This window comes from Diorhabda carinulata, chromosome 2, assembly GCF_026250575.1.
Source record: "Diorhabda carinulata isolate Delta chromosome 2, icDioCari1.1, whole genome shotgun sequence".
Taxonomy (NCBI): Eukaryota; Metazoa; Arthropoda; class Insecta; order Coleoptera; family Chrysomelidae; genus Diorhabda; species Diorhabda carinulata.
In genome coordinates this window covers 2,573,532-2,601,378 of record NC_079461.1, presented here as the reverse complement: position 1 = coordinate 2,601,378, position 27,847 = coordinate 2,573,532, and the positions used below count along the sequence as shown (strand labels likewise).

Here is a 27,847-nt window from a genome sequence, read left to right as displayed (position 1 = left end):
TCTTTCTTTCAAACGGTTTGATATTTTGATAATTTTGGTTTTACTTAAGCTTTACATGCCCAAACCAAATGTAGAACTAATTAATTCCACTGTTTGTTAGTCTCGCTAAAACTTGTTAACGGCTGGACAGATTTGGCTAATTTTGGTCTTGAATTATTTGTGGTCCAGAGAAGGTTTTAAAGGTGAATAAATATGAAATACTCGGAATTAAATAAACACAACAATTTTGTTTTTTCTTGATGTTTTGTCATAAATTAAATTTCAGAACGCAACCAAAATATTTGATATTTCTTTACTTCGACTTTGACACTTTGACGCTTATTTTTGCAACAAGATGAAACTGCAAATGTGTTTTCGAAGCGATTACTAGAAATTGGAAATAATAAAGTTGCAGTGAACACACTGATTCATCACATTACCTACAGATTTCTGTCACATCACAGACTCAAAAGAGGAGCTTATTCAGCGCGTTTTTCCAGATATAGCGCAACAGTTCAATAACCATAATTGACTGAAAATGAAGATGTTGATGATCTCAATGCGACCGTTCAGAATTTTCTTCCGGGACAGTTGATTCCTTCGAATCAATCAACACCGTCATTAACCAATTTCCTGGATTACCACCTCACAATTTGTTGTTAAAATTAGGATCAGTTGTCATCATGCTGCGTAACATTAATCAACCTCGACTGGCAATGGAACAAGACTGGCTGTGAAAAAAGTGATGAATAACATCATGGAGGCAACAATCTTAAAGGAAAAATACGTATAACGATGATTCCAACGAATTTACCATTCGATTTTGAACGTTTACAGTTTCCGGTACGTCTGGCATTTGCGATAACCATAAATAAATCGCAAGGCCAGTCGTTGGAAGTCCACGGAATCAACTTGCAGTTATACGTCGCGTGTTCGCGCGTAGTAAAAGCTTTAAAATAACTGTGTGTGTCTGTCAATATCAAATTGAAACCTTATAAATAGCCAGTATAAAAAATAAAACTTCATTCATACCGAGCATTTTTTTATATTTGTTTCAATAAAAAAAGGAATCGTTTCGTTTGTTTCAAGTTAATTTTATACAAAAGTTTAGGTTTTTTATTTATCGATTGAGGCAGTACGAAGTCTGTCGAGTCAGAAAATATATTTAAAATAAGTTTTGGATTAGTAATTAGGTTTTATTACTTTCTCATTCAAAAAAATAGACTATAACTGATTCAATTTGATTCATCTGAAAAGTTATATATATAATCAATCCTCCTCCATGAAATAGTCTCTAAATCCGCTATTGTAATAAAGCAACATTGAATATACAGTTTCCTCCATTATATTTCTTTATTTTCTATGGCTATAACGTATGGTTTTAAATGATTCCAAGTCCGTACCTGTACCCACCATACAAAGACTAATGTTTGCGTTTATTTAGTTTTTATCTCAATTCTCGACAGGCTCCTAGCATCTGGATCTTTCAAAGAACTCTCCATTCGCTTCACAGCATCTGTGCGTTCAGTGATCGAATTGCGAGTCTGAGTGTTAGTTGCCGGGTAGCCCAGTAGTAGGGCCAAGACTTAGAAGGTAGGCTCAGCTGGTAATGCGCGTTCGTGAACTCATGAATAGGGCCGTTTAAGAAAAAGAATTTATTTCTTTTTCGTATTTTATTCATCCGGTGGATAAAATAGGAATGTTGTATAAGAATCGTGGTTGGTGAAGTAGTTTTTTTTGTGTTATCAAAATGTGGATTTTAAGCACTTTTTGTTTATTGTTGGTGGTAATTTCGTGTGAGGCACAACAAACCCCGGCTATCGGGCGTGGAGGAACACCATGCTACGACACTTTTAATAGACCTCAGGTGATTTATAATATTTAACAATATCATTCAACTAGTAATTAAATCAATCAGATCATTTTTATTTTTTCCTATTATTCAATTTCAATTAGAAAATTGTAAAATCAAGAAATCCAGTATTCACAATATTTTTACAATTTTATTTGATGTCAAACGTTTCCGAAATTTTATTAAAATTATTGTAGAAGGGATCCATTGAAATCTTGAACCATTATTTTCAAAAATTAGTTATCTTTTTGATGTTTGAAACTTGTTTTATAGGACAAGTTGTAGGGATTTGAAGTTTTATTTAACGCACTTTCTAGTCTTTTTTCCACATTTGATTTACTCTGTTAGTTTGTATGTTTGTTTCTTTGTTTAGATGGAATTTTCTAATGAAATTTTTACAACTTTGAATCAACATATTGACTTAAAATTTCGCGTACAGTACATGATTAAATTAAAAATTAACATAGTTTTCATACGTTCTATTTTGCATTTAAGATATTCTATAATAAAGATTTTTTTGTAAAATAATTTAAATTTCTTTAATTTCTTAGACCTTTTGATATATTAATGCATCTAAATGCCAAAACTTATCTTTCTTTTAAAAATTATCAAAAACAAACTAATTTTAAAACAGATTAGAGACCTAAAATCAAGAACAAATAATAAATGTATAAATAATTTGATTGAGTCTTTTGCTTAATCAGGTTTTAAATGTAAAATAGATTCATAGTTCGTGAACGGGGCTTAAAAATCTGTGGTTATTAAATCGAAACTCATCAAGGAAGTTAATTAAAAATTTTTCTTAATAAAATAGTATGGGATTGGAAGAATAAAAAATATTAGAACGCCCACACTGCAAAGGTTTTACTATATTCTTTTAAACTTCATATTTTTTTGGCTTTAAAACTAATGAACCAAATTCATTTGTAGAGAACAAAAATTTACACATACTGAGCTTGGAACAGAGTAGGGATTGTATACATGCAAAAGATTGTTAATTAGTCAACTTTTTTATATAGTTTTAAATCATAATCAGGCGTTTTATACGATTTCCACGTATCAAATTATTTAGTCACTAATCGTTCATCTTTCAAACTCATTATCTTAGCATATAGTTAATATATTTTTGCCTTGTATTCAATCGTTTTTTTATTGGCTTTTGACTCGTTTCAACTCCTGTTGGAACGATTTAGAATACATAGTCTGAATAATCTATGCCTAACTGTGTGGAAACCTTTTGTTAAAGCGAAGGTATTGAATCAATAATAATAGTTAAAGATTCCAGACATTAATAACTGCCTTAAAACATAGTTACTTGGAAGTTCAATAAAGTTTGATATTCTCAACAAACTGTTAATCTTATTCAGTAAACATACACTCTCTAAAATTAGATATTACTAAAAGAATTGGTGAATGTACGAAGTTTCTGGAATATAAACTCAAAGACCATTGACATATGATTGTGGTTTACAGTGTTGGCTTTAGCACTTTATTTATTTTCTAAAAATAATAAAAACATCCGGGCAGATAGTGGTGGCATAACCTAACCACATGGTAGAAAATTGAAAAAAAAAACGTAGAAATAGCGACAATCAGCCACCATAAAAATAACAAGTTTTGAAACAGTGAAAAGTCGGAAAAAATGCTAGAAAGAATATTTGATGAATGAATGAATGAATTCAATAAGAAAGATCGAGAATAAGACAGAAAGACCCAGTGGGAAAAGACGTGAAAAAATCTATGTTGAAACACAAGATAAACAATAGGAGAAAATGGAGAGCTCTAAGAATGGCCCAATTCCTCTGAGAATGTTTCTTAAGGAAGGTTTTAAATGTGGTTTTAAAATTACTTAAGATGCAACTTTATGTTTTAATTTGAAGAATACACGATGAAAATTTTTGACTGAATTTAATAATGAAAAGCTGTTTTCTAAACATTATTATTGCTAAGTCGATTTTAGAATTATTCTGCAATTGCGCGAACGTCTTTTATTAGATATAAATTTGATGCTTTTATCACTAAATATACTAAAAATTCTATCATTTGTTTTTTCAATTCTGTAGTTTGATATTATACTGAGATTTTCGATTTTTTTTCGCAACATTAGTATTCCATCAATAATTGGTTCCTTCGGTTTGACAATCTACTTCAAAAGAAACAATATTTGCAAAAAATAAACTGAATTAATTATTCTTGGCATGTACAACGATCTAAAAATCTACATATCTCATAAATCATAAATATTATCCAGTTAAAAAGAGTACGTTTTTATTAAAAAATCGATTAAAAAATTAATTTTTGCTATCTTTAGATTGTACAGGTTGTCCCTGTAAAAGTTGCGTATTGTTAACCATTGGTCATAAGCCGCCCCTGGCCTCAATTAATCTAAACTAAGAATGTGTTAAATTCACCTGCTTTTTTCTTCCATTTTGTACAACAATATTACAAAAATAAGGTGAAGATACACAGCTTCCAGCCTTAATTCTGATTCCATCATCACGGATATAATCGGGGATTTACATGCATTCATTGTTATAGTCGGTTTGAATAATGATCTCACATTAAAAGTCGTGAGTTGTGCAGACATCTTTATCAAATGAGAATAAATTAAAGGATACGATACAGAAGCTGACATAACAGAAAATCTACATACTATAAAGACGTTTAGTGATTTCTATACCAGGTCTGTATTAGGATATTTAGATCCCACACGTATATTATTTACGCAGACATTAGTCAATCAATAAATCTAATTTCCCGAAAATATTTAGAGTGAAAGATTAGATTCAATATTTATATCTTTTTGTCTACAATTATCTAACTACTACTTGTTTCCATTTCTGTAACAACAATTATTTTCCAATAAAAATTGTGAATTTAGGTTTTGTAAACTAACCTTTCTCAAAGGATTAAAAAATTGTAGGCTTGTAGATTTTCCTACTTTACAAAGTGGATCTGGTCTGGTCTGGTTTGGTCTGGACTGGTTACTAGTTATATTATGTATTCGGACTACCTTTTCGTTTACCTGAATTTTTCCTGTTCCAAGTTGGCGTATTATTATTTTAACGGATGAAAAATCGTCACGAGTTATAACAGTAGTTTTATAAAGATCGTCATTGTTAACTATCAAAGTCTTAAGTTCAATATTTTATGCTTGAATGAATCATTTTTTTCATATTCATATTTTCTGGTTCACCTCGTTTTCTACTATAATTTTGGGATTTAATTTCCGCTCAAATAATTCTTGAGGCTTCACTTCTACTTATTCTGTACTCTGAAGGGACTACAATTTGTCTACGTCTTACAAACCGTGGCTTGGTTGCCTTTGTTTTGGGGGATGGAAATTAGGCCAAACTAATTATTTGACCCACCGTTTCATAAAGGCGTTTTAAATTCGGTTAATTAAAAAGTGTCACAGGTGTTAAGGCTGCTCGACATGACGCTATACAACGTGCAATGCAATGCAAGACGCAATATTTCTCGATGAAAAGTATACATAGATGAAGTTCAGATGTTTGTTTCATGCACCTGCAACGTTATTAGTCTGGCGCCATTTTCATTGCGTGTAAGTTGCAATTCTAGGAAGAAATGAGTTTTTCTATTTCTTCATCGATTCCCAAATATAATTTTGTATGTTTCCTGGACTTCCTTTCCCTTATTCTATCTTGCCAGTGCTTGGCCCACCATCGCCTAGGTGCTCTTTCCGACCATCAGTCTCCAAAAGCAAAAACTGTCTGACCACAAGATATAAAATAATATTTGAGGTTAGGAAATTGTTTACTTTTTCTTGTAGTATTACTTGCGTAATTTTGAGCAGCATGCAATATTCGTCTATGCAATATTTTCATCTTCCAAAAAATTGCGTGCAATTTCTTGCAAGTTGTCTTGCTTCATGTCAAGCGGCCTTTAGATTAAGTTAGGTTTCACTTCGTGAAATCGGTTGCTGCAAATTTTCCAAACCAAAGATGAAATATTTGAGAAGAAACAATTTAATTTCTCAAAAATAATTATAAAAACTTTTGAATGATAATCATCTAATTTTGTTTCCTGCAAAATTTGTTTTTGGATACAGGAAACTAGTTTCAAAAAATGAGTAATTATTTATCTTTATGTACCTGCCCGAATGTTGTGTTTTGTTTGTGGGAAAACGGACCAGAAACGACAAAGGATATTTCAAAATAGATGCACATGTGTTTTACATTTGGAACAAGACTTCGGTCGTATTATATAATGTAAAGAACGCGCTCCCGATGTTCATAATTATGTATTTAATGCGTTAAAGATTTTATTGTTCGTTTTATGCTTTATTGTACATAAAAATAGCCTAAAATAACTTTTACAATCGTAAATAATTCGAAAATATCATATTACCAAAAGATGAAAGATTAGTGAACATTTTTCAAACCATCCCTTTGTCCATAATCTTTATTCTGTATCAAACATTTAGATACTACCTCGTACATATAGATGTCGGAAAAAAACTTTTTTAACTCTCCCAATTATTTTTCACCGTCTTTCTCTTCGTCTGATGGAACTTTCTCTCCTACAATTGGAATTTTGAGGTTAGGACACAGGAAAAAGTCGGTGAGGGTCTAACCAATTCGAAATCCAATCCGTAAAAATTTTTGCCATGGCATGAGAAGATATGGTTTTTGGAAACGACGTTTTTTTATCATTTACGGACGCTTTTGTACAATTTCTACATTTATTTAAACAAAAAATACCTTTTTAAAAGTGGTGACAGCGATTTAAGTGAAGCTACTTTCGTTATTTTCAAAACAATGGATTCAAAACGATTTAGTGGGTTGATTTCTCATTGCTTCTTGATAAAAAATGCTGTACAAGCTAAGCAATGGCTTTAAAAGAACCATTTGTTATTGGTTTGCTGAATTTAAACGTGGTAGTACAAACACCGATGATGATGAACGTTCTGGTCGTCCAATTGAGTTGGTTACTCTAAAAAACATCAAAAAGTCGTTGGTTTTATCTAAGGATGGAACAAGATAGATTTAAAAAAACGAATATGGAACGAGAGAACTATAGGAAGAAGGAAAAGGGACAGAACAAGAAAAATATGGAAGGGACAAATAGCAGATATGTAAAAACAAAGGAAACGAACAATAAATCAAATGATGGAGAGGACAGGAAAAGATGGAGGTAATGGATGATGAATACATTTCCGAAAGAACAAGAAAGATAGTCGATGAACACAATCTCATAAAAAACGATTTCCATTACTATTCCGACCACTTTTTTGACCGTTTTTGTTTCGTTTTGGAAGTGTGAAGGATCCTGGTTTTATCTATTTCAAAAAATCTGTCTCATTTTGCTTGAACCACGTCAATAAGGTTTATGAAATGTTTATTCGAATGCGCTTTTGATCCAAAAGATTACGTATCACAAATTTTATTGACTGCACTTTATATTCTGCACATTTCTTGTTCTAAACTTTACTACAAAATTTGTAATTTCTTTATTCACAAACATGCGCAAATACATGGTAATTTCGTCGTATTTTGTGGTGTCAAATTCTTGATCTACTATTTATTCCAGAGATGCATACCCGAATTCGAGAATGCAGCTTTCGGCGTCGTTATGGAAGCAACAAACACCTGCGGACAAAACGGAGATATGGAATACTGCGTTCAAACAGGCGTTAACGGAATCAGAAAATCTTGTGAAATTTGTCATCCGGGAGAACACGACCCAAGGTACCTTACAGATTACATCACGGATTATTCAACATGGTGGCAGTCAGAAACTATGTACGAAGGTATCCAGTGGCCGAATCAAGTCAACTTAACGCTAAAATTTGGTAAGTTGCCAGATATAATCCGCTCCAAATCGACAGGATTTGGGTTAGACGGTTTTTCATGGGTTGAGTACACGGAATTGAGTTCGACTAAAGCGCCACTAGATCTTTTTGATAAAAAACTAAAACAACAATTCGTCAGCCCATTAACTTACAAAACGTTTACATGTTATTAAACTTTTTTCCATGCACCCAGTTGTCTTGTACTCTGAAAGCGTTTTTTCTTTCCCGATTAGGAAAAGTGAACAATTTGATTCATTATTATTAATATTCATATTGAATTGTAAAGAAAATACCGACGACAATAAGAGTGAAATGAATTTATACTTACCGACGAGATCGCCTTTTTTAGATCGTTTCCTTTTAAGGGTTTAGTTTTTTATGCAATATTTCAAGATGGCGCTTTTTACATCAACGTACTTTACAGGGAACTGTATAATTCAGCATGAAACCTACGAGAAAAAAATTCTTGTTTGGGTTTTTTTTCGTTTTGATAGATGAGGAATAATTAATATACGTTTCTGTTGATTTTGGCCCTGATATAGGACTATTTTCCTCTGCATGGGTTGTGCTTAATGATGTTGTTTTTGCGTGAGTGAGCGATTCATTTTTGAATTCGCGATTTCTATAACAAACTAATAGAAAATTTTATACTGCAAATAAAAAACTGTTTGTTAAATAAAATGTCATATTTCCATATTTATCCGGGTTTTTGTTTAGCGTTTTTGAGGTCGTAGAATCCATTTATCGAGTCACGGAAATTGACTTCTTGTTCGATTTTTCGTATTGGATTCATGAGTTAAAAGGTTTTATTTTGGTGACGCCTGTTTTTGGAAGATAAGGGCTTGGCTGCAGAGGGAAATGACGTACAGTAAGAAAAAGTCGAAAATAATTGTTATTCCTGCTTTTATTTATCAAAATTTTATGTGCATTCGATTGGGCTAGATGTACTTTAGCTGCGATAAGGTTAGGTTTGCTTTAGATTATCTTAATTAGGTATAAGTCGATGAAATGCGATATAGTTTTAATCAAAAGGAAATGCCATTTTTTGTGATTCATAAATCCAGTTCAAAAAGAATCTAATTATTGATACATCCGGAAATAGTTATTTCCTACATCTGTGACTTCGATAAATGGATTCTGCGATCTCGACAACGGCAAATTAGCGTGTTTCTATTATGATACCAAACCGATAAGAATTTGCAAACATTATTTTTGATTTACTATTTTTTTTTGCAGATAAAACGTTCGATATCACGTACGTTAGATTGATCTTCAACTCTCCCAGGCCAGAAAGTTTTTATATCTCGAAAAAAGTAACTAGTGATGGTCCCTGGATACCATTTCAGTATTACAGGTACGATAAATTTTTCTAATTGGTTTACAAAAGTATTTATTGTTAGTGCTTAGGCCTACTGAATACAGAACCATTCTACCACGTGACTAATTCAACCTCTGCGTTACGCTTTCCAATTCAATGAAGAATTCTCCTAACATAAGTTGAGAAACAATATCGAAAAATGTACTTAGACAAGTCATATACAATGAATACAAGTTTCATACAACCATCAAAAGCAAAAGGAAAGTTTATCGATGGGTTTACAAACACCAGACGTCTAAAAAGCTTCCTGATTGCCCCTGATAATAGTTTTATTGAGCTAGACGTTATTCATGTTGGCAACAATGATATTTCCATAGCGACCAAAGCGGACAAATCGTCTCAATGAATTACTATAAAAATTTGACATTAATCCGAATTAGGTTGCCTACGCCACTGGTATTTGAATTTTAACTACGGATAATGTGGCTGATTAATTTCATTTTTAATTTATTATACAACTTTTCGACTAATAATTATGTGAACATTTAACTCTAGAATAATATTTCTGATTAATAACCTGCTTCTTTTTAGTGCTTCTTGTCGAGACACTTACGGCTTACCTGACATGACCCATACCACCAAGGGGGAAGAGACGAGGGCCCTTTGTACTTCGGAATATTCCGACATTTCTCCGTTGACTGACGGTAACATTGCTTTTGGTACACTAGAAGGTCGGCCGTCTGCTTATAATTTTGATTCCAGTCCCGAACTTCAGGTAAAAAGAGTTTCATCAGAAAATATCAGGTGTGGAAGTGTTGAGTGCGATTTTTATGTTAACATATATAATTATGTTATCAATTCCTTATACTTTTACTTAGATTGAATTTTAAATCCCGTAGCGAAGTCAAATTTGTGTTTAAATTGAAAAGAGTTACCAAAATAAATACTTCACCTTGAGTCAAGAAAGTTTGGCGTCTTAATTGTGGCAGTAATTTGAATATGATGACATTTTTGACTAGAGAATCAAATAATAAATCCATTTTTACAATTTCTTATCATATGAACGTATTACGGACACGACTAAAGTTTAACGAAATTTATTCTTCATTCTCTATTTAACCATTTTAGTTACTTCTTTGTTTATAATAAACAGAAGTGGAAAAAACAACGAAAAGCTTTCATTTAGAACACACTGGGGAGTGAATAAATGAATGGTTATAAATATTACGATGTTGCCATATCTCTTATGAATATTTCCTTTAATTATTCATTACTATATCTTAATAGTAAGAGATTAATTCCACGGGATGTACTAAATATAAGTTAATTTTTCATTTTTTTTTATTTTTCCCTGTATGAAAGATAACAGAACGAAATTTGAACAATCATACGAGGTCTGCTACTTAAGTTTTGATATATGGCAACACTGATGTGATTATGTCAAATCTGACATTTTTAATAATAAACGTACTCAAGAGGTGTTGACATACGAGTGTCGTTTGAGTTTTTTACAGATCTTGCCAGTGGAGACGAATCTAACAAAAGTTGTTCGCGCATGAGGCATTTCAAAGCAAATAATCGCCCGTTTTTTCGGTGGATATCGCCACCATTCTATTGCAGAAACATAGAACTGTCAAATCTGATTGGTACACTAATATTTGTTTGCCGAAAAAATCAATCGCAGAAGACGAATCATTCTCCATCACGACAACGCGAGCTGTCAGACATCAGTTCAAATATTATCGTTTTTGAATAGTCAAAATTACGAGGTTAACCGAAGAAGCGGTTGAAGCGATCGAATCGCTTGTTTTGGAAGTACATCAATCGTAATGGGAAAACAAGGATCAAGGTGTTTAGTTGTTTAATATTGTCAAAACATTGAAATCTTCCCTCGGTGCTTTATTTTTATCAATACGTTTAAGTTTAAATATGTTAAATTCACTAAAGAAAATCACTTCAAAAGTTTAAGATCCTCCTGGTGACCACATTCAAAATCTAAAAACGTTCTACACAATCTCTTTTGTCTACGAATAATAGTTTATGTGATAAAGCGTTTTTAGTTGAATATCCAGTACAATGAATTTAATCAATGAAAGACTAAGAATATATTACGTCATATCCAACTGATTTTACACGACATCACTTTGAATTTTTTCCAAATTCGACACCCCACTGCTAGTATAGATAATTTTTTATTTATATAGCCAAACCGAAAACAGTTACTACGCAGTACATGGTGTTATTTTCCCATCTAACGGTACATGTACCATCGGTAGCGCTGTCCCAATAACAAGAACTAGCTGTATGCAAACCGGCTCCAGTTTTTTGCATGATCGAACAAGTCACAACATATTTAAACATCTTCTTCGTTTTACTTAGAGCCGAAAGACATTGTTCTGAAACAGTAGCACTCCATTGATTTACTTTCTCCGGTACATAAGTTGCGTCACTCAAAACATTTTCTATTGTATCTTTAACCAATTTACTAACATCCTCGACAATAAACTGATTCTCTTCATCATCCATTTTCTTAATCGAATTTCGACAGTTTCGGTTCGATGACAGATAATTTTGATTACCAAACATACTGACTAGATTTCTTGGTTTAGAGTTAGACCTAAAATGTAATGGATGTAGTTTAGCAATAGGCTTTTAATTATCATAAATATATTTTTTTAAAAATTACCAAATAATGGTTTTTTTCCTATTTCAACACACATATGAAAGGAAAATTATTTTGTTCGCATTAAGAACTTAATATTATAGTCAAGGAAATCTATTGGACAAATTTATCTGTCATTGGTAGCGACTCTTCTCGAAATACAGATAAAGAGATTACCGTGGCGAACAACGAATGTCTGTTTAAAAATGACCGCCGTGGGGTAAACAAATGCTTTTACCATAAGTTTCTATATGGTTTGTGAAGTTATATTTTCCAGATTCATTGCGAAAGGGCTTCTTAAAAAGTTGCTACTTAAAGAAGTGCAAAATTAACTTTTGGAAATGTGGCTTTTTTCGACTATGCTGTGTTGTGCTTAATGTAGGTAAAACTTGTGGGAAATGCTCATCAGGATTTTGACTAAAGCTTCTTTCATCTAATGAAAAGAGGTAAATTTCAGCTAAATCTTCAAGTTGTACTTTACTGATCTTGAAAGTATCTATGAAGTCCTCTTTTTAACACCATCAAATCTAAAAGAAACGATTCGAAACAACCGAATTACCGGAAAAAAATCAAAAAGCTAACACGGGCACAAACCAGAAAGTCGATTGTTTACCCCACAGCCGTCATTTTAACATTACGCAACGGTGGAAATAAATTTCCAAAAAAAAATCAGAATTTTTTGAATTGCTTGAAACTTTACTAGCAAACACACTAAAAAAACTGCGAAAATATTCGGTATCAGCTGTATTAATTTCACTAGACTTAAAAGTATCTATGAATTCCTCCTTTTAACACCATCCAATAAAAAAGAAACAAATCAAAACAAACGAATTACCGGAAAAAAATCAAAAAGCTAATACGGGCACAAACCAGAAAGTCGATTGTTTACCCCACAGCCGTCATTTTAACATTACGCAACGGTGGAAATAAATTTGCAAAAAAAATCTGAATTATGTGAATTGCTTGAAGCCTTACTTGCAGACAAACTGAAGAAACTGTGAAAATATTCAGTTTCAGCTGTATTAAATTCACTGATTTTAAAAGGAGTTATGGATTCCTCCTCTTATCACTAAAAAATCGAAAAAACAATTCAAAACTATTGAATTACCGTAAAAAATCACACGGGTACATACTAGAAAGTCGATTGTTTACCCCACAGCCGTCATTTTAACATTACGCAACGGTGGAAATAAATTTGCAAAAAAAATCTGAATTATGTGAATTGCTTGAAGCCTTACTTGCAGACAAACTGAAGAAACTGTGAAAATATTCAGTTTCAGCTGTATTAAATTCACTGATTTTAAAAGGAGTTATGGATTCCTCCTCTTATCACTAAAAAATCGAAAAAACAATTCAAAACTATTGAATTACCGTAAAAAATCACACGGGTACATACTAGAAAGTCGATTGTTTACCCCACAGCCGTCATTTTAACATTACGCAACAGTTGAAATAAAATTCCAAAAAAAAATATGAATTTTGTGAATTCCTTGAAACCTTACTAGCAAACAGACTAAAAAACTGGGAAAATATTCGGTATCAGCTGTATTAATTTCACTAGACTTAAAAGTATCTATGAATTCCTCCTTTTAACACCATCCAATAAAAAAGAAACAAATCAAAACAAACGAATTACCGGAAAAAAATCAAAAAGCTAATACGGGCACAAACCAGAAAGTCGATTGTTTACCCCACAGCCGTCATTTTAACATTACGCAACGGTGGAAATAAATTTGCAAAAAAAATCTGAATTATGTGAATTGCTTGAAGCCTTACTTGCAGACAAACTGAAGAAACTGTGAAAATATTCAGTTTCAGCTGTATTAAATTCACTGATTTTAAAAGAATTTATGGATTCCTCCTCTTATCACTAAAAAATCGAAAAAACAATTCAAAACTATTGAATTACCGTAAAAAATCACACGGGTACATACTAGAAAGTCGATTGTTTACCCCACAGCCGTCATTTTAACATTACGCAACAGTTGAAATAAAATTCCAAAAAAAAATATGAATTTTGTGAATTCCTTGAAACCTTACTAGCAAACAGACTAAAAAACTGGGAAAATATTCGGTATCAGCTGTATTAATTTCACTAGACTTAAAAGTATCTATGAATTCCTCCTTTTAACACCATCCAATAAAAAAGAAACAAATCAAAACAAACGAATTACCGGAAAAAAATCAAAAAGCTAATACGGGCACAAACCAGAAAGTCGATTGTTTACCCCACAGCCGTCATTTTAACTTTACGCAACGGTGGAAATAAATTTGCAAAAAAAATCTGAATTATGTGAATTGCTTGAAGCCTTACTTGCAGACAAACTGAAGAAACTGTGAAAATATTCAGTTTCAGCTGTATTAAATTCACTGACTTTAAAAGAATTTATGGATTCCTCCTCTTATCACTAAAAAAATAAAAAAAAACAATTCAAAACTATTGAATTACCGTAAAAACTCACACGGGTACATACTAGAAAGTCGATTGTTTACCCCACAGCCGTCATTTTGACTTAGATAAGCTGTTTTCTTAGATTACCTAATTGTGGTTTAACAATAAAAAAGAAGAATAGAAATATTACCAAGTTTGTTGTTAATATACTAAAATAGATAATTGAATATGTATTAGATACAAATACAAAAAAAAAACAATATACTTTTCACGAAATGACTGCAGAATTTGTGAATATGTACCTGAGTTTTTCTTTTATCACTTTTTTCAATTCACTGTTATTTGGAAAATGTCTAGTTTCACAGTTGATATCAAACTGAGGGCGAAACACGCAATGTGCTGCAATAATAGAAGTTTCGTGTGCACCTAATAAAATGAGGAGTAGAAAATTTAATAGATTTCAATATCTACCCAACGTTTTTGAAATTTTGGTGGAAGTTTTAGTAAAATATTGTTCTCAGTATTCGTATTAAATCGCTATAATTACAAACACGCAGAAAGGGTTTTGCTTTAGCGCTTTAACAAAGCGTGATAATGATATGAATTTGTAAGTACAATATACTGAGTGACATTGTTAAAATCTTTATACAAACAAAAAAAGTTATTTGCGTTCTTCAAAACCAACTAACCTTCGTTCTTCTAAGCGATATTGTGAACGATCCATTTAGAACTATAACAATGAGAAAATTTTTATCGGCAATTTCTTTCCTCAATTGTTGTGCGACTCTAGCAACCCCAAATCCATTTTAGCCTCATTTTACTACCGAACAAAACCTTCACAGATGTCTACTCTGAACATCTCCCCATTTACATCTTTAGCGAGGTAGCCACCAAACATCAAGCTCTCTGTACCTTATTCAACTACCAATGATTGTAAATAACCTTAAAATTATGGTCTCTAATGGCCTTCAAAGAACCATATCACCGGGACGACCCTACAACTTGTTTATTCTATTATCTTTCTTGGAGCATCGACACTGAAATTCCTTCTCGTACGGTTACGTCCATAGCCCTAAACGTCAATACGTTCTATAAACCGAATCTTGAACTAACTTTTGGTTGTGACTTTAAGTATCAATATCTCGAAATCGAAACGAGATATTTTTCATTTAGAAACCCTGGCGCCACGGAAATCGTACTTGTGTCGAAGTATTGAACGCCATCTGTTCTATAAACCGAATCTCGAACTAACGTTTGGTTGTGACTTTAAGTATCGATATCTCGAAATAGAAACGAGATACTCTTCATTTACAAATCCTGGCGTCACGGAAATCGTACTCGTCTCGAAGTATTGAACGCCATCTGTTCTATAAAGCGAATCTCGAACTAACGTTTGGTTGTGACTTTAAGTATCGATATCTCGAAATAGAAACGAGATATTTTTCGTTTACAAATCCTGGCGTCACGGAAATCGTACTCGTCTCGAAGTATTGAACGCCATCTGTTCTATAAACCGAATCTCGAACTAACGTTTGGTTGTGACTTTAAGTATCGATATCTCGAAATAGAAACGAGATACTCTTCATTTACAAATCCTGGCGCCACGGAAATCGTACTTGTGTCGAAGTATTGAACGCCATCTGTTCTATAAACCGAATCTCGAACTAACGTTTGGTTGTGACTTTAAGTATCGATATCTCGAAATAGAAACGAGATACTCTTCATTTACAAATCCTGGCGTCACGGAAATCGTACTCGTCTCGAAGTATTGAACGCCATCTGTTCTATAAAGCGAATCTCGAACTAACGTTTGGTTGTGACTTTAAGTATCGATATCTCGAAATAGAAACGAGATATTTTTCGTTTACAAATCCTGGCGTCACGGAAATCGTACTCGTCTCGAAGTATTGAACGTCATCTGTTCTATAAACCGAATCTTGAATTAACGTTTGGTTGTGACTTTAAGTATCGATATCTCGAAATAGAAACGAGATACTCTTCATTTACAAATCCTGGCGTCACGGAAATCGTACTCGTCTCGAAGTATTGAACGTCATCTGTTCTATAAACCGAATCTTGAATTAACGTTTGGTTGTGACTTTAAGTATCGATATCTCGAAATAGAAACGAGATACTCTTCATTTACAAATCCTGGCGTCACGGAAATCGTACTCGTCTCGAAGTATTGAACGCCATCTGTTCTATAAAGCGAATCTCGAACTAACGTTTGGTTGTGACTTTAAGTATCGATATCTCGAAATAGAAACGAGATATTTTTCGTTTACAAATCCTGGCGTCACGGAAATCGTACTCGTCTCGAAGTATTGAACGCCATCTGTTCTATAAAGCGAATCTCGAACTAACGTTTGGTTATGACTTTAAGTATCGATATCTCGAAATAGAAACGAGATATTAATTTTACAATTAAGTCATTAAATGTCGGGAATTGGTCTTGTGAATCTCCTGATGTGCATGTCATGGCTCAAAATTTTTTTCTTCGCTTCAGTTTTTAAAAATACTTTTAAATACAGACTCAACTATCATTTCTATCAGTTTTTGAATATTTTTTTATGATTTCTGTATGCCTGTTATACAACAAAACAGAAAAACCGAGAGAAAGTAATCTGTCACCTTTTTTGACAGTACAAATCGATTAAGGTTACGTTCTGTAAGTACAGTACAGTACAGTCCCTATTGAAAAAAATATTTCCTTTATAACCGATATTATTATTTTTTAAAAGTTTTGTGATCGCGTGTGATCGTAGACGAAATTATTATTAGGAGAACAAAAACACATTAGGAAGTAAATTTATGTTGACGTTATTCCAAACCATCTAACACGAATCTTGAGGGGAGTTGAAAGATTCATATTTTACCTGGCACCAACTCTTTATAAATAAATTGCTAAAAAATATCTTCCACAAAATCTTTTTGTTACAGGAATGGGTGACAGCAACGGAAATAATGATCACATTGGATCGTTTGAATACATTTGGCGACGAAGTATTCGGAGACTACCAAGTATTGAAATCCTACTTTTACGCCATATCTGATATAGCCGTTGGAGCAAGATGTAAATGCAACGGTCACGCTTCGGAATGTATAACATCCTCGGGAGTAGACGGATCAAAACGAAGAGTTTGCAAATGTGAACATAACACCGCAGGATCAGATTGTAACGAATGTCTGCCGTTTTATAATGATGCTCCCTGGGGAAGGGCGACTGCTCAAAACGCGCATGAATGTAAACGTAAGTCACATTTTTCGTTTAATTAGTCATTTACAACTTTGAAAAATCTGTTGCTAACGATAAAATTAACGATATTGAAGTTCTAGATGTCTCATAACGATCAATTGAATTGACAATCGGACTTATTAATGCATTGATTGAGCCGATGGATTTGTAACTTGCTCAATAGATGACGCTTTTAAACTATTTCTTAATTATTGAGCTGGTGGAGTTCTAATAACAAAAAAAGACTTTTTTCTGAAGGAAATTTTTGTATTCTTATTCCTACAACTCATTTTGTGTTTACATCTCATCAATTTTTGTCGAGATTTTAATTTTTTGTGTTTCCTAATTCTGTTTTATAAATACTTTTCATTACCACGTATATTTGATCATTATCTGCGTGAAATTATCAACAAAGGGTGATTTGAATTTAAAAGTTAATAATAAGAGGTGTGGTATGGTGTCTGCATCGGTGCATTACTGTTTATAAACCACTCCAAGAAGTTGATTTCCACCTATCGAGTTTACCTACATAGTCCCACGCTGGTTCTTTTAGTTTATCATTTCTTGACGGCTCCTCTTGTAACAAACTCGAAAACGTTTTGTTGGTATCTGATATAAATAAAATATTTCATTTTCACTATATAGCGTTTATAATTAATAAAAAAATAATGAAAAAACACTAATTTGAAAAATAACAATGTGGTTGTCTAGTTTATTTGTCGTGGTTTACTTGAATATGTGCTTTTCTACTTGGGATGGTATCAGCCCTTGGTACACGGGATCAAGTGAGTAAATTTGGACACTTTTTAACTTAATTAATTATTTATATCAAGAATAACAAAAATATATAGGATGGCACGTCAAACTTATAGGGAAAGAGTTATTTTAGAGGTCTCTCTTAATTATCTTACATTTTATGTATCGAGCTTTGCAATAAAAAAATGTCAAGTAACTATATCTACTATTTATTTTTTCGTTGAAGAATTTTTATTTTACACGGGAAAAAATATATTTAACTGCAGCGCTTTAATTCAAAAAATTATGCTCCTTTTTCAAAACACGGTCATCATTTCTTTTTGAAGTTCAAGCAGAATGTTGATAAACCCTTCGAAACCCTGAAAGGAGTGTTCCCAATCGTCATCGGCTCTTCGAAATACAAGTTTTGTATAGACAATTTCATCTGGATTTGCCTCGTGATGGAAATGGCGACGAGATTTGATAACAAATTTTAAAAATAAATTCTAACGTTTCGGTACAATTCGGTAGTTTTAACAAAATAAAATTTGATTTTGGATCTTCGGACAAGCAATACGCCGTCTGACGATAAAAGTTTGAACTCTGCATTTTGACAATATTTCGTACTGTTTTTAAAATATGATTTCGTTGATTTTAATTCTTTCAAATTTGATCAAATTTGTTCTCAATAAAGTGATTATTGAAAAATCTGTGCATACAAACAAAATTGTCATAATTTGTACCCCTCTGTATGCATTTTTGATCAAAGTTTTCCCATTTCACGACCAAAACAGAAAAAAATGATATAATGCTTAATATTTTCAACAGTAAAATAACATCGTGTGGTTCAACCCACGCAAGCGATGTTTTATATATTTATGGCACGGTTCACGGCGAGTTCTATCTGTTGCGAGCATCTATAAAGTCTCTTGGATTTTAAGAGATCCATTAATTAGTTTGTGAAATGTATGGGAACTAAACTCACATAAAATTCTCATTTAATAATAAGAGATGTTTCAACCGATCACTTATTGTAGAAAAGGAAAATTTGCTGATAGACCAGCAATAAAATGGACCTAAATACCTTTTTGGAGATCAAGGCCTTTTCGTTCAATGTAGTTTAAACTATTATAAAATTATAAAATCTACACGGAGATTTCAACAGGTTATTGTTGAGGATAGAAAGAAACTCAAACTAGTTGATAGAGACCAACAGATTCGGTGGGTAAAAAGGGGAAACATCTATCCATATAATTATTGAATAAAAGAACTTCTAGTTTTATAAAAAGTCTTCGAAAAATTTGTAGAGGAAATGGTAGAATTGCTTTCTCTTAGTGAATCATCGCCGTGTAATACACGCATCCGTATTAAAGGAAAATGGTAGATATCATATAAGATGATGATGGAATCATTTGTTACAATAATAAAAAATGATCTAGGCTCTAGAATTCAGAGGAAAAACGATGAAAATAATAACGCAAACATAAACTTTAAGATTTGGAGTAGTAAGACACAAAAATAAGAAAATAGAATAGACCTGAACGAAATGAGCGATAGGAGAAGAGACAACGAGTGATTGGGCATTAAAATGAGAAAAAAATCTAGGACTTACAGTAAATTGTGGTTAGGTTAGGTTAGGTTGGTACGAGCAACATCAACCGAAATTGATCGTAATTCACTTGGAAGCCTGAAGCCTATTGTGCCATTTTCCACAATTTATGAACTTGGTTAATTACCTAACAATCCACTCATCTCATTACCTCTTAAAGCTTGTTTTAAAGCATTGCCAAATCAGAATTAAGTTTTCATATTTCTAATTATACCATTTCTTCGAGACTATCCAGCATCCGACATTATTTTTTCGTCAAGGACACCTACAGAGCAGATGCTCGTTCGACTCTTCTTCTGTTTGACACTGTGCAATGTTTGTTCGTTGTCAGTACCCATTTCTGGTATCTTGTGTCAACAGTAGAATGTCCAATGAACACTTCAATGGTCTCCTGGTTAGAGAGTGACAAAATCCGCCTCAATCTTTTAACGTATCATGATGATAAAAGTAGTCTTCTATTGATTGTCCAAGAGTATTATTAAAATTCCAACGTTTTCGATCTTTTATTTGACCTTTATTAGTGCCATATTTGTTGTCGATAGTTTTGAAAAACCCAGGTGAAGATGTCATTACAATAATATCAACAATGACAAGTGACAAGTGACAGTGACAAGTTTTCTGTTACCAATAACCAATATAACATTACCGAACCATGAAATATTTGAACTTCTACAGAAAAACTATATTTTCTTTGTTTTATTTTGATATTTTTTTGCAGAATGTAACTGTAACGGTTACTCAAACAGATGTTTCTTCGACCAAAAGTTATATGAACAAACTGGCCACGGAGGACACTGTCTCGATTGCATTGCCAATAGAGATGGCGCTAATTGTGAGAGATGTAAGGAAAATTTTTACATGAGAGAAGATGGATACTGTATACCTTGTCAATGCAACTCTATTGGTTCAAGAAACCTTCAGTGTAATGCGGAAGGAAAATGTCAGTGTAAACCAGGCGTTACTGGAGAAAAATGCGATAGGTAAAGTAAAATTAACAAATGTGATAATTCATTTTCCAGCGAAACATTTCTTTATTTCAGATGCGAAGAAAACTTTTACGATTTCTCTTCATTGGGATGTAAAACTTGCGGTTGTCATCCAGCTGGTTCATTTCGTAACGAACCGAGATGTGACGCCAATACGGGAATTTGTCAATGTAAAGATAACGTCGAAGGAAAACAATGTAACGATTGCAAACCGGGTTTTTTCAATTTGGACGAAGAAAACGAATTTGGATGTACCCCGTGTTTTTGCTACGGTCATTCCGCACAATGCAGCTCCGCATCCCAGTTCTTCCGGTATATAGTTGCATCTTCATTCTTCAGAGGAAATGAGAAATGGACAGCTGAAGATGAATATCATAGGAAAATCGAGGTTAAATACGAACCTATCAGTCAAAGTATTGGTGTTCATACAACTGGTGATGAAGCTGTTTATTTCGTGGCTCCAAATAGATTTTTAGGAGATCAAAGAACTTCTTACAATCAACTGTTGGAATTTACATTAAGGATTGGGGATAATAGAGTCGTTCCAACTGCGACAGATATTATATTAGAAGGCTCAGGAACGTCCGTTACTAATACCATTTTCGCACAAAAGAATCCAGTACCTAATATGCAGGTATGAATATTAATCATGAACGATTCAATTATTATTAGGTATAATTATTTAATTTTTATTAGAGTCAAGTCTATAAATTCCGTCTTCACGAACACCCCGATTACGGTTGGCAACCACGACTCCCTTCAAGGTCTTTCATTTCAATTTTGACCAATCTAACAGCCATAAAAATCAAAGGTACCTATGCACCTGAAGGAGTTGGATTCTTAGATGAAGTTAAATTAGAAACTGCTTCTAGAGGAGTGGCTGGAAAACCTGCTTTATGGGTAGAATCTTGCGCTTGTCCAACAGGTTTGTTTTTATTTAATATAGAAACAGTATTTAAATATTTTTTCTTCAAGGTTACGTTGGACAATTCTGTGAATCTTGCGCTCCGGGATTCAGACACGAACCAGCATTGGGAGGTTCGTTTATGCCTTGCGTTCCATGCGATTGTAACAATCACGCTGAAATCTGCGATTCCGAAACGGGTCGATGTATTTGCTCTCATAATACCGCTGGAGAAAACTGCGAGTTTTGTGCCAGAGGTTATTATGGAAACGCTCTAGGAGGTGAGTAAATAAATAAGCAAAATTTAACTTGTTTATCATAATTTACAAAAGCGCCATTTGTTCTATTAGATCGAGCATTAATTTTAAAATACCCTGTATAGTTCATTTTCATTGACCCCGTATTTATTCTATCACCTTTTGTAGGTACCAAAAACGATTGCAAACCTTGCGGTTGTCCAGAAGGTGGAGCATGTATACAAATTGATGACGATATGACAATGTGTACAGAATGTCCTACGGGATATACAGGTCATAAATGCGATCTTTGTTCAGATGGTTACTATGGGGATCCCACAGGAAGATATGGGCCAAGATCTCCATGTAGAGAATGTGAATGTAACAAAAACATAGATCTTAATGCTATTGGAAATTGTAATACCACAAGTGGGGAATGTCTTAGATGTATATACAATACTGGTGGAGTACAGTGCCAAGAATGCTTACCAGGTGATTACTATCTAATTTCAGCTCTGTTTCCTATATATGGGTTTATTGTTGATGTAGTTTACAATGACAAAATTTTTAATACAAACATATTTTTACCAAAATTCATTTTATCATATTAATAAGAAAGTTGACAAAACGATACTAAAAATAAATGAAAGAGTGCAAACATACAAGAACAGAAAGTCTTTAATCTAAGAGGATTGTCCCAGAAATACCTGGTCAGACCTAGAGATGGTGATAATTGCTTGAAAAATAACACAGTATCAGAAAATATGTTCAATATTTATTTGGCAGCCATCAATAGTGAACGTTTTCAGTTAATTTGTAAACACGGAAAAAATTAGTCCAAATAATATAAAAGCTTGACTAAATTCTATTTTAGATGCAGTCCCATCTGCAGGTAAGGTCATGGCGACAGTTTTTGGGTGAGTCCAGGTACTTCTTGGACCATCCTCGTAGCGTAGAGTATTATGCTAACTTCTTGGAATGTTTGAGCAAAGAAATGAAGAAAAACCGCCACATCAAGACAATTGCACCAGCTCCCACATCGTTCATTGCAATAGCCAAAATTAATGAATTAAAGTTTGAATTGCTGCTTCGTGCACCATATTTACCAGATTTAGCCACTTCGGGTTATTTTTTGTCCACAGGCTTGAACAAATGTCTCTAACAATAAAGAGGTGTAACAATAAAGAGGTGATCTCGGTAGTTACTGGATATTTTGAGGAGCTTGACGATTCTTATTAAAAATATATTTTTTTCTAAATTTTTTGTGTTTTCTTTGTTGGACCAGGTACTTCTGGGACCATCCTCGTATTTTATACATTTTTTCGTACTTTTGCTCTACTTAAGTTGATGACTTCATTTCAGAATGGAATAATTGTTGTTAGGTTGAATTTTCCTATTTCCAAACTTTATTTTGGAACCAGTAAATAAGACTAACTTCTAGTCACTTTATTATTCAGAAAAACTAGAAAGTTCTAAGAAAACTTCACAACTATAATGTAACATATATCTATATAAATATAAAAATCTGTAAGAAGCGCAAGAAAAACTACAAGAATAAAAAAAAGATTTACTTGAAGTTATGATAAACAATACATTAGTTGAAATTAAAAACTTAACCTACAAATGCGAACCTATGTATTAAGCACTCTAGGTTAACTGATTATCATTAGTATTTAAACTAATTTCATTTTTAGTAGATTTTTCTTAGTTGTTTTTACAATTTCAGTTTTGTTGATTTACAATCAATTCTAGCATCTTTTTTGACACCTTCCTCTTCTTCTCTTCATTATTAATTATTCGTACTAAAACTAATTAACTAAACAGTACAAGTCAACTTAAGAACATAGATAAATATTATAAATAATTAGATTTCCTTTCGTAGGTTTCTATGGTAACGCCGTGGTTCTTCCCAAAGGCGACTGTAAACCTTGTACCTGTTATCCAGTCGGGACTGTTGCTGAGAAATCTGGAGCACCCGATTGTGACCAAACTACTGGAACTTGTTCTTGTAAACCTCACGTTGTCGGTCTAAATTGTGATCGTTGCGAAGACGGATATTACAATATAATGAGTGGAGAAGGATGTCACGCTTGTAATTGCGATTCAATAGGATCTTATAACCAAACCTGCGATCTTCTAACAGGACAATGTTACTGCAGACCAGGCGTAACAGGGTAAACATCCCGTATATACGTATTATTTTTTTACGTTACAGGTAATTGTTTTTAGTTTGAGGTGTGATCATTGCGAAGCTAGAAAATATGGTTTTTCTGTAGAAGGTTGTAAAGACTGCGATTGTGATTCTATTGGTTCCAAAGACCTCCAATGTGATCCATTTGGACAATGTCCTTGTTTAGACAATGTAGAAGGAAGAAGATGTGATAGATGCAAAGAAAATAAGTATGATAGAAAAAGAGGCTGCATAGATTGTCCAGACTGTTATAATTTAGTGCGAGATGCTTATAGAACGCACGAAAATAAACTGGAAAGATTAAATGATATACTCGATGAAATAGAAAGAAGACCGACTGTGATAGCAGACGACGAATTTCCAGAAGAATTGGAAAAATTAAGAACAAATATTAGTAACACGTATGAAAAAGTAAAAAATATCACTGGAGATCACAGCGCCATTCAACAAGTGCACGATATTAGGGAAAGGGAAAAAGAAATTTCACGAACTCTATCGGAAATAGACGAAACTCTTTTTCTTTTTAGAGAAAAAAGTCACATAACTGAAATGAATTTGGATCATATTGAAACTAATTTAGAAGAAGGCGAAATGAGATTATCGGAAATCACTAGTACTTTCGATTCCCAAGCTAAAGAAGCTCTAGATCACGCTATAGAAAGCTCAAAGAAAGCCGGACAGCAATCGGAAAAAATGACTGAAATAGCACACGAAGCTAGAGAGATAGCCGAACAATTGGACGAAAAAGCTAAAAAAATTACTGATACTGCAGCTGAAGCTAAAAACAAATCGATAGAAGCCTATCTAACAGCTAAAAATGCAACTAGTGATCAATCGGATGTCAGCGATAAAGCTAGAAAATTGAAACACGAAATATTAGATCTCGAAAATAAATTAAATAGAACTAAAGAATGGACAAGTGAAGTAGCTTCGAAATCTTTAATTGCGAAAAACGACGCTTTGACTTTACTTAACGAAGTTAAGAATTTAGAAGTTCCTACAATCGATATTCCAGAATTAAAATTCAGATCTGACGATTTACGCGACCGTGCTTACAAGTTGCGAAATGAAAGTGAAGCTTTATTCAGAGACAGCCAAGAAATGAGGAAAAATGTCGAAGAAAAATCGAATATTGCGAGGAGTTTATTGGAAACCGCGTACGAACAACAATCGATTACCGACGAATTACTTAACGACATTCATGCCACCAAGGAACGAACTGATAATTCTATTGACAGATGGAAGAAAATATTGAACGACACTGAAAGCATTTATAATGATCTAAAAGGTATGACGCTTTTATTTGATAATAAAAATTAATACTTTACTTATAATTAGATTTGTATTTCAATCCGCCCAGGATATACGAATTAAAATATTTTTTAAAGACATTACATTATAGAGGAAAAATATTTCATTGAAATTATCTTGTATTTATTTGATCAACCGTTTCTGTAGATTTCGACTCAGAAACCCAGAAGAGTAGACAAGAAGCAGACGAAGCGCTTTCAACGATTAAAAACATTGAAGCTATCATCATAGAAGCTTCCAATAAAACCTACGAAGATCAACAAGCTTTAAAAGACGCCACACAAAACGCCAATTCAGCTTTGGTGAAAGCTGTACAAGCTGATGGTTTAGCCAAGAATGCTTCAAACGTTGCCGAAAAGATCAAGCAGGAAGCAGGACAGTTGCTCAGAAATACCACAATTTTGACAGAAGATGCCGAGCTGATGAGTGAAAAAGTCGTTGAAACAAATAAAACACTCAATGGATATCTGGGTTATGCTTCGACAAATGGGTCGTTTATAAATGAGGCAAAGGAGAAGGTTAGTTTTGCTTAATGAAATCAGTTTTTAAATAAGAAATTGAAACACTTGACTAAATTGAAAATTACATCGATTTAATGCACGTTGACTCGCCCGGGCAATTTCTGTAATTTTATTTAAATCATTAAAAATACAAAGTTATCAACGAAAGGAATAGAAAATGTAAGCTTTGGAAAAAGTTTTATTTAGTTAGCAGTCAACGTGTTAATAGGTTTAGAAATGACTATTTTGTGTTTTGTTTGTAAATATTTTCATTATTAGAATATTGTTATCATTAGAATTAAGTCCTACACATTTGTCGATGCATATTCTAAAACATAATAAACTCGAAGAAAAAAGATTATATTGAACATTTTAAAAGTTGTTCTAAAAATATAAAGGTGTTCACTGTAAAATAGAAAATAACAGTCCAAGGGTTTTGAAAATTACTTCAGATTTTTAATAACAGAAAAGTTCATAGTCAATTATTTTTAATAGAAACTGATTAATGTTGTTAATTATCATCTTTTCAATAATATGAGGTCATAATAAAGCATTCAATAGATTGCAAGCGTTTCTAGAACTACAATTTAACGCCCATAAGGCATTTATCACATTAAAATCTAGTCTACAGTGACCAATGAGTAATTTAATTCTCATCTAATCTAATGGAGTTCGAATTTAAGGTATACTTATCAGCTTTCATAGTATGGATTACACATAAACTCTGCTTTTGTACTAAAAACACTAAAGTTACTCAAAAGGATCGATTCTCTTGAATCTTTCTATCAAGGAGCTGCATGGTCTCAACATTGACATCATAATGGAATCTTTATGCATGACCTTGGTTGATTTCTTGATGGTCTGGTCAACACGTCCAGATTCCTCTACATGTTTTGTAGTAACTTTAATAACAAAGCTGCTAAAACAGTTAATAATAATATAAATTTGAATTTGATAATGGGTTTTTTAGAATATAAATTATTCCAATTTCATTTCGTGTGATTTAAGTTTCTTGGGCTTGTGGAAGAAAAAATGTTTGAACCTCCTTCTTTTTGTAGAGGACATCTTCAATAATAACTGGTTCCTCAGCATTGATTGGACTCCGTTATGACGAATTGTCTCTATTAATATGATTTTAGACGTTTCTCGAATAAAATTTTCTGTTGCTATGTATTTGGGGCATTTGTGATTATTAAGAATTAGATATCTGGATGATATGAGTTAAACCATTTCTCTTACTATCTGTAGTAGATAATTCAATATTTGTTATGAGAATGAGAAAGGGTGGTGATTAATTTAATGGTTAATTCATTTTCTTGTTGTATCTTACGAATTGTTTCAGGTTGGTAGTGCTGGAAAAGAAACTGATGAAACATCTAAGAAAGTTACAGAGCTGCTGCAAAATGTCGAAAATATAATGGCGGAATTAGCGAATTCTCCTGATATTAACGATACAGAAATAAACCGTTTAGAAGAAGTCATCCAGCAAACGGAATTTCAGTTGCAAGAATCGAAACTCGACGAAAAATTGGCGAATCTACAAAAGGAACATCAAGAACAAGCCGATTTAATCGAACAATATAAAATCGATATAAAAAAATTGCAAGATGATGTCGATAATATTGAAGCTATAGTACACGCGTTACCCGAAGGATGTTTTAGAAATTTAGAGTTGGAACCATAGATGATTGCTGATGTTTTCACTAAAAAGATACCAAAGAAAATGTTCTTATTTTTCTATTTATTTCCTATTTACTGTACATAGAACTGAATATTGAAAATAATGTTCCGATTTAAGATTCATACTTATATTTTTTTAAGTTTTATACAGTCGTGTACGTTTCATGTTTTAATAATAAAATTTAATCGAAGATTTGGATTTTTTTCTTTGAAGTATTTGGATAAAAGTGGTAATTATGTAAATATTTTTCTAATACTAATTCCCATGGTACCATTTTGACCTGTTTATATACAGATTCCATATAGTTAAGCCATCAATTGAACAAAAAACTACTATAAAAATGATAAAAATGAAAATGTCATTAACACTACTGAAAAAAGCGAACCCCAGATGTCTCTAGCAGTTGTAACTACTTGTTAACGTGTCTATAAAGAAAAAAAA

General features: G+C 32.8%; 2 protein-coding genes across 3 annotated transcripts; one reads left to right on the top strand and one right to left on the bottom strand.

The window, feature by feature from the left end:
• Positions 1-866: 866 nt before the first annotated feature.
• LOC130904044 (laminin subunit gamma-1-like) lies at positions 867-27,598 on the top strand. 2 transcript variants are annotated; one of them, XM_057816549.1, is made up of 15 exons: positions 867-941; positions 1,446-1,846; positions 7,385-7,646; positions 8,883-9,000; positions 9,556-9,739; positions 16,959-17,268; positions 20,316-20,577; positions 20,638-21,217; positions 21,280-21,508; positions 21,559-21,768; positions 21,913-22,215; positions 23,606-23,897; positions 23,953-25,202; positions 25,373-25,743; positions 27,068-27,598. In XM_057816549.1, exons 2-15 carry the CDS (start codon positions 1,730-1,732, stop codon positions 27,407-27,409), a joined length of 4,830 nt encoding a protein of 1,609 aa, XP_057672532.1. In that variant the 5' UTR covers positions 867-941; positions 1,446-1,729; the 3' UTR covers positions 27,410-27,598. The 2 variants fall into 2 exon arrangements, with proteins under 2 accessions (XP_057672532.1, XP_057672531.1); XM_057816548.1 differs by lacking the exon at positions 867-941 and having other exon boundaries at positions 1,395-1,846.
• LOC130904045 (dynein light chain Tctex-type-like) lies at positions 11,046-11,569 on the bottom strand. Its single transcript, XM_057816550.1, has one exon. It carries the CDS (start codon positions 11,548-11,550, stop codon positions 11,161-11,163), a length of 390 nt encoding a protein of 129 aa, XP_057672533.1. The 5' UTR covers positions 11,551-11,569; the 3' UTR covers positions 11,046-11,160.
• Positions 27,599-27,847: the final 249 nt, after the last annotated feature.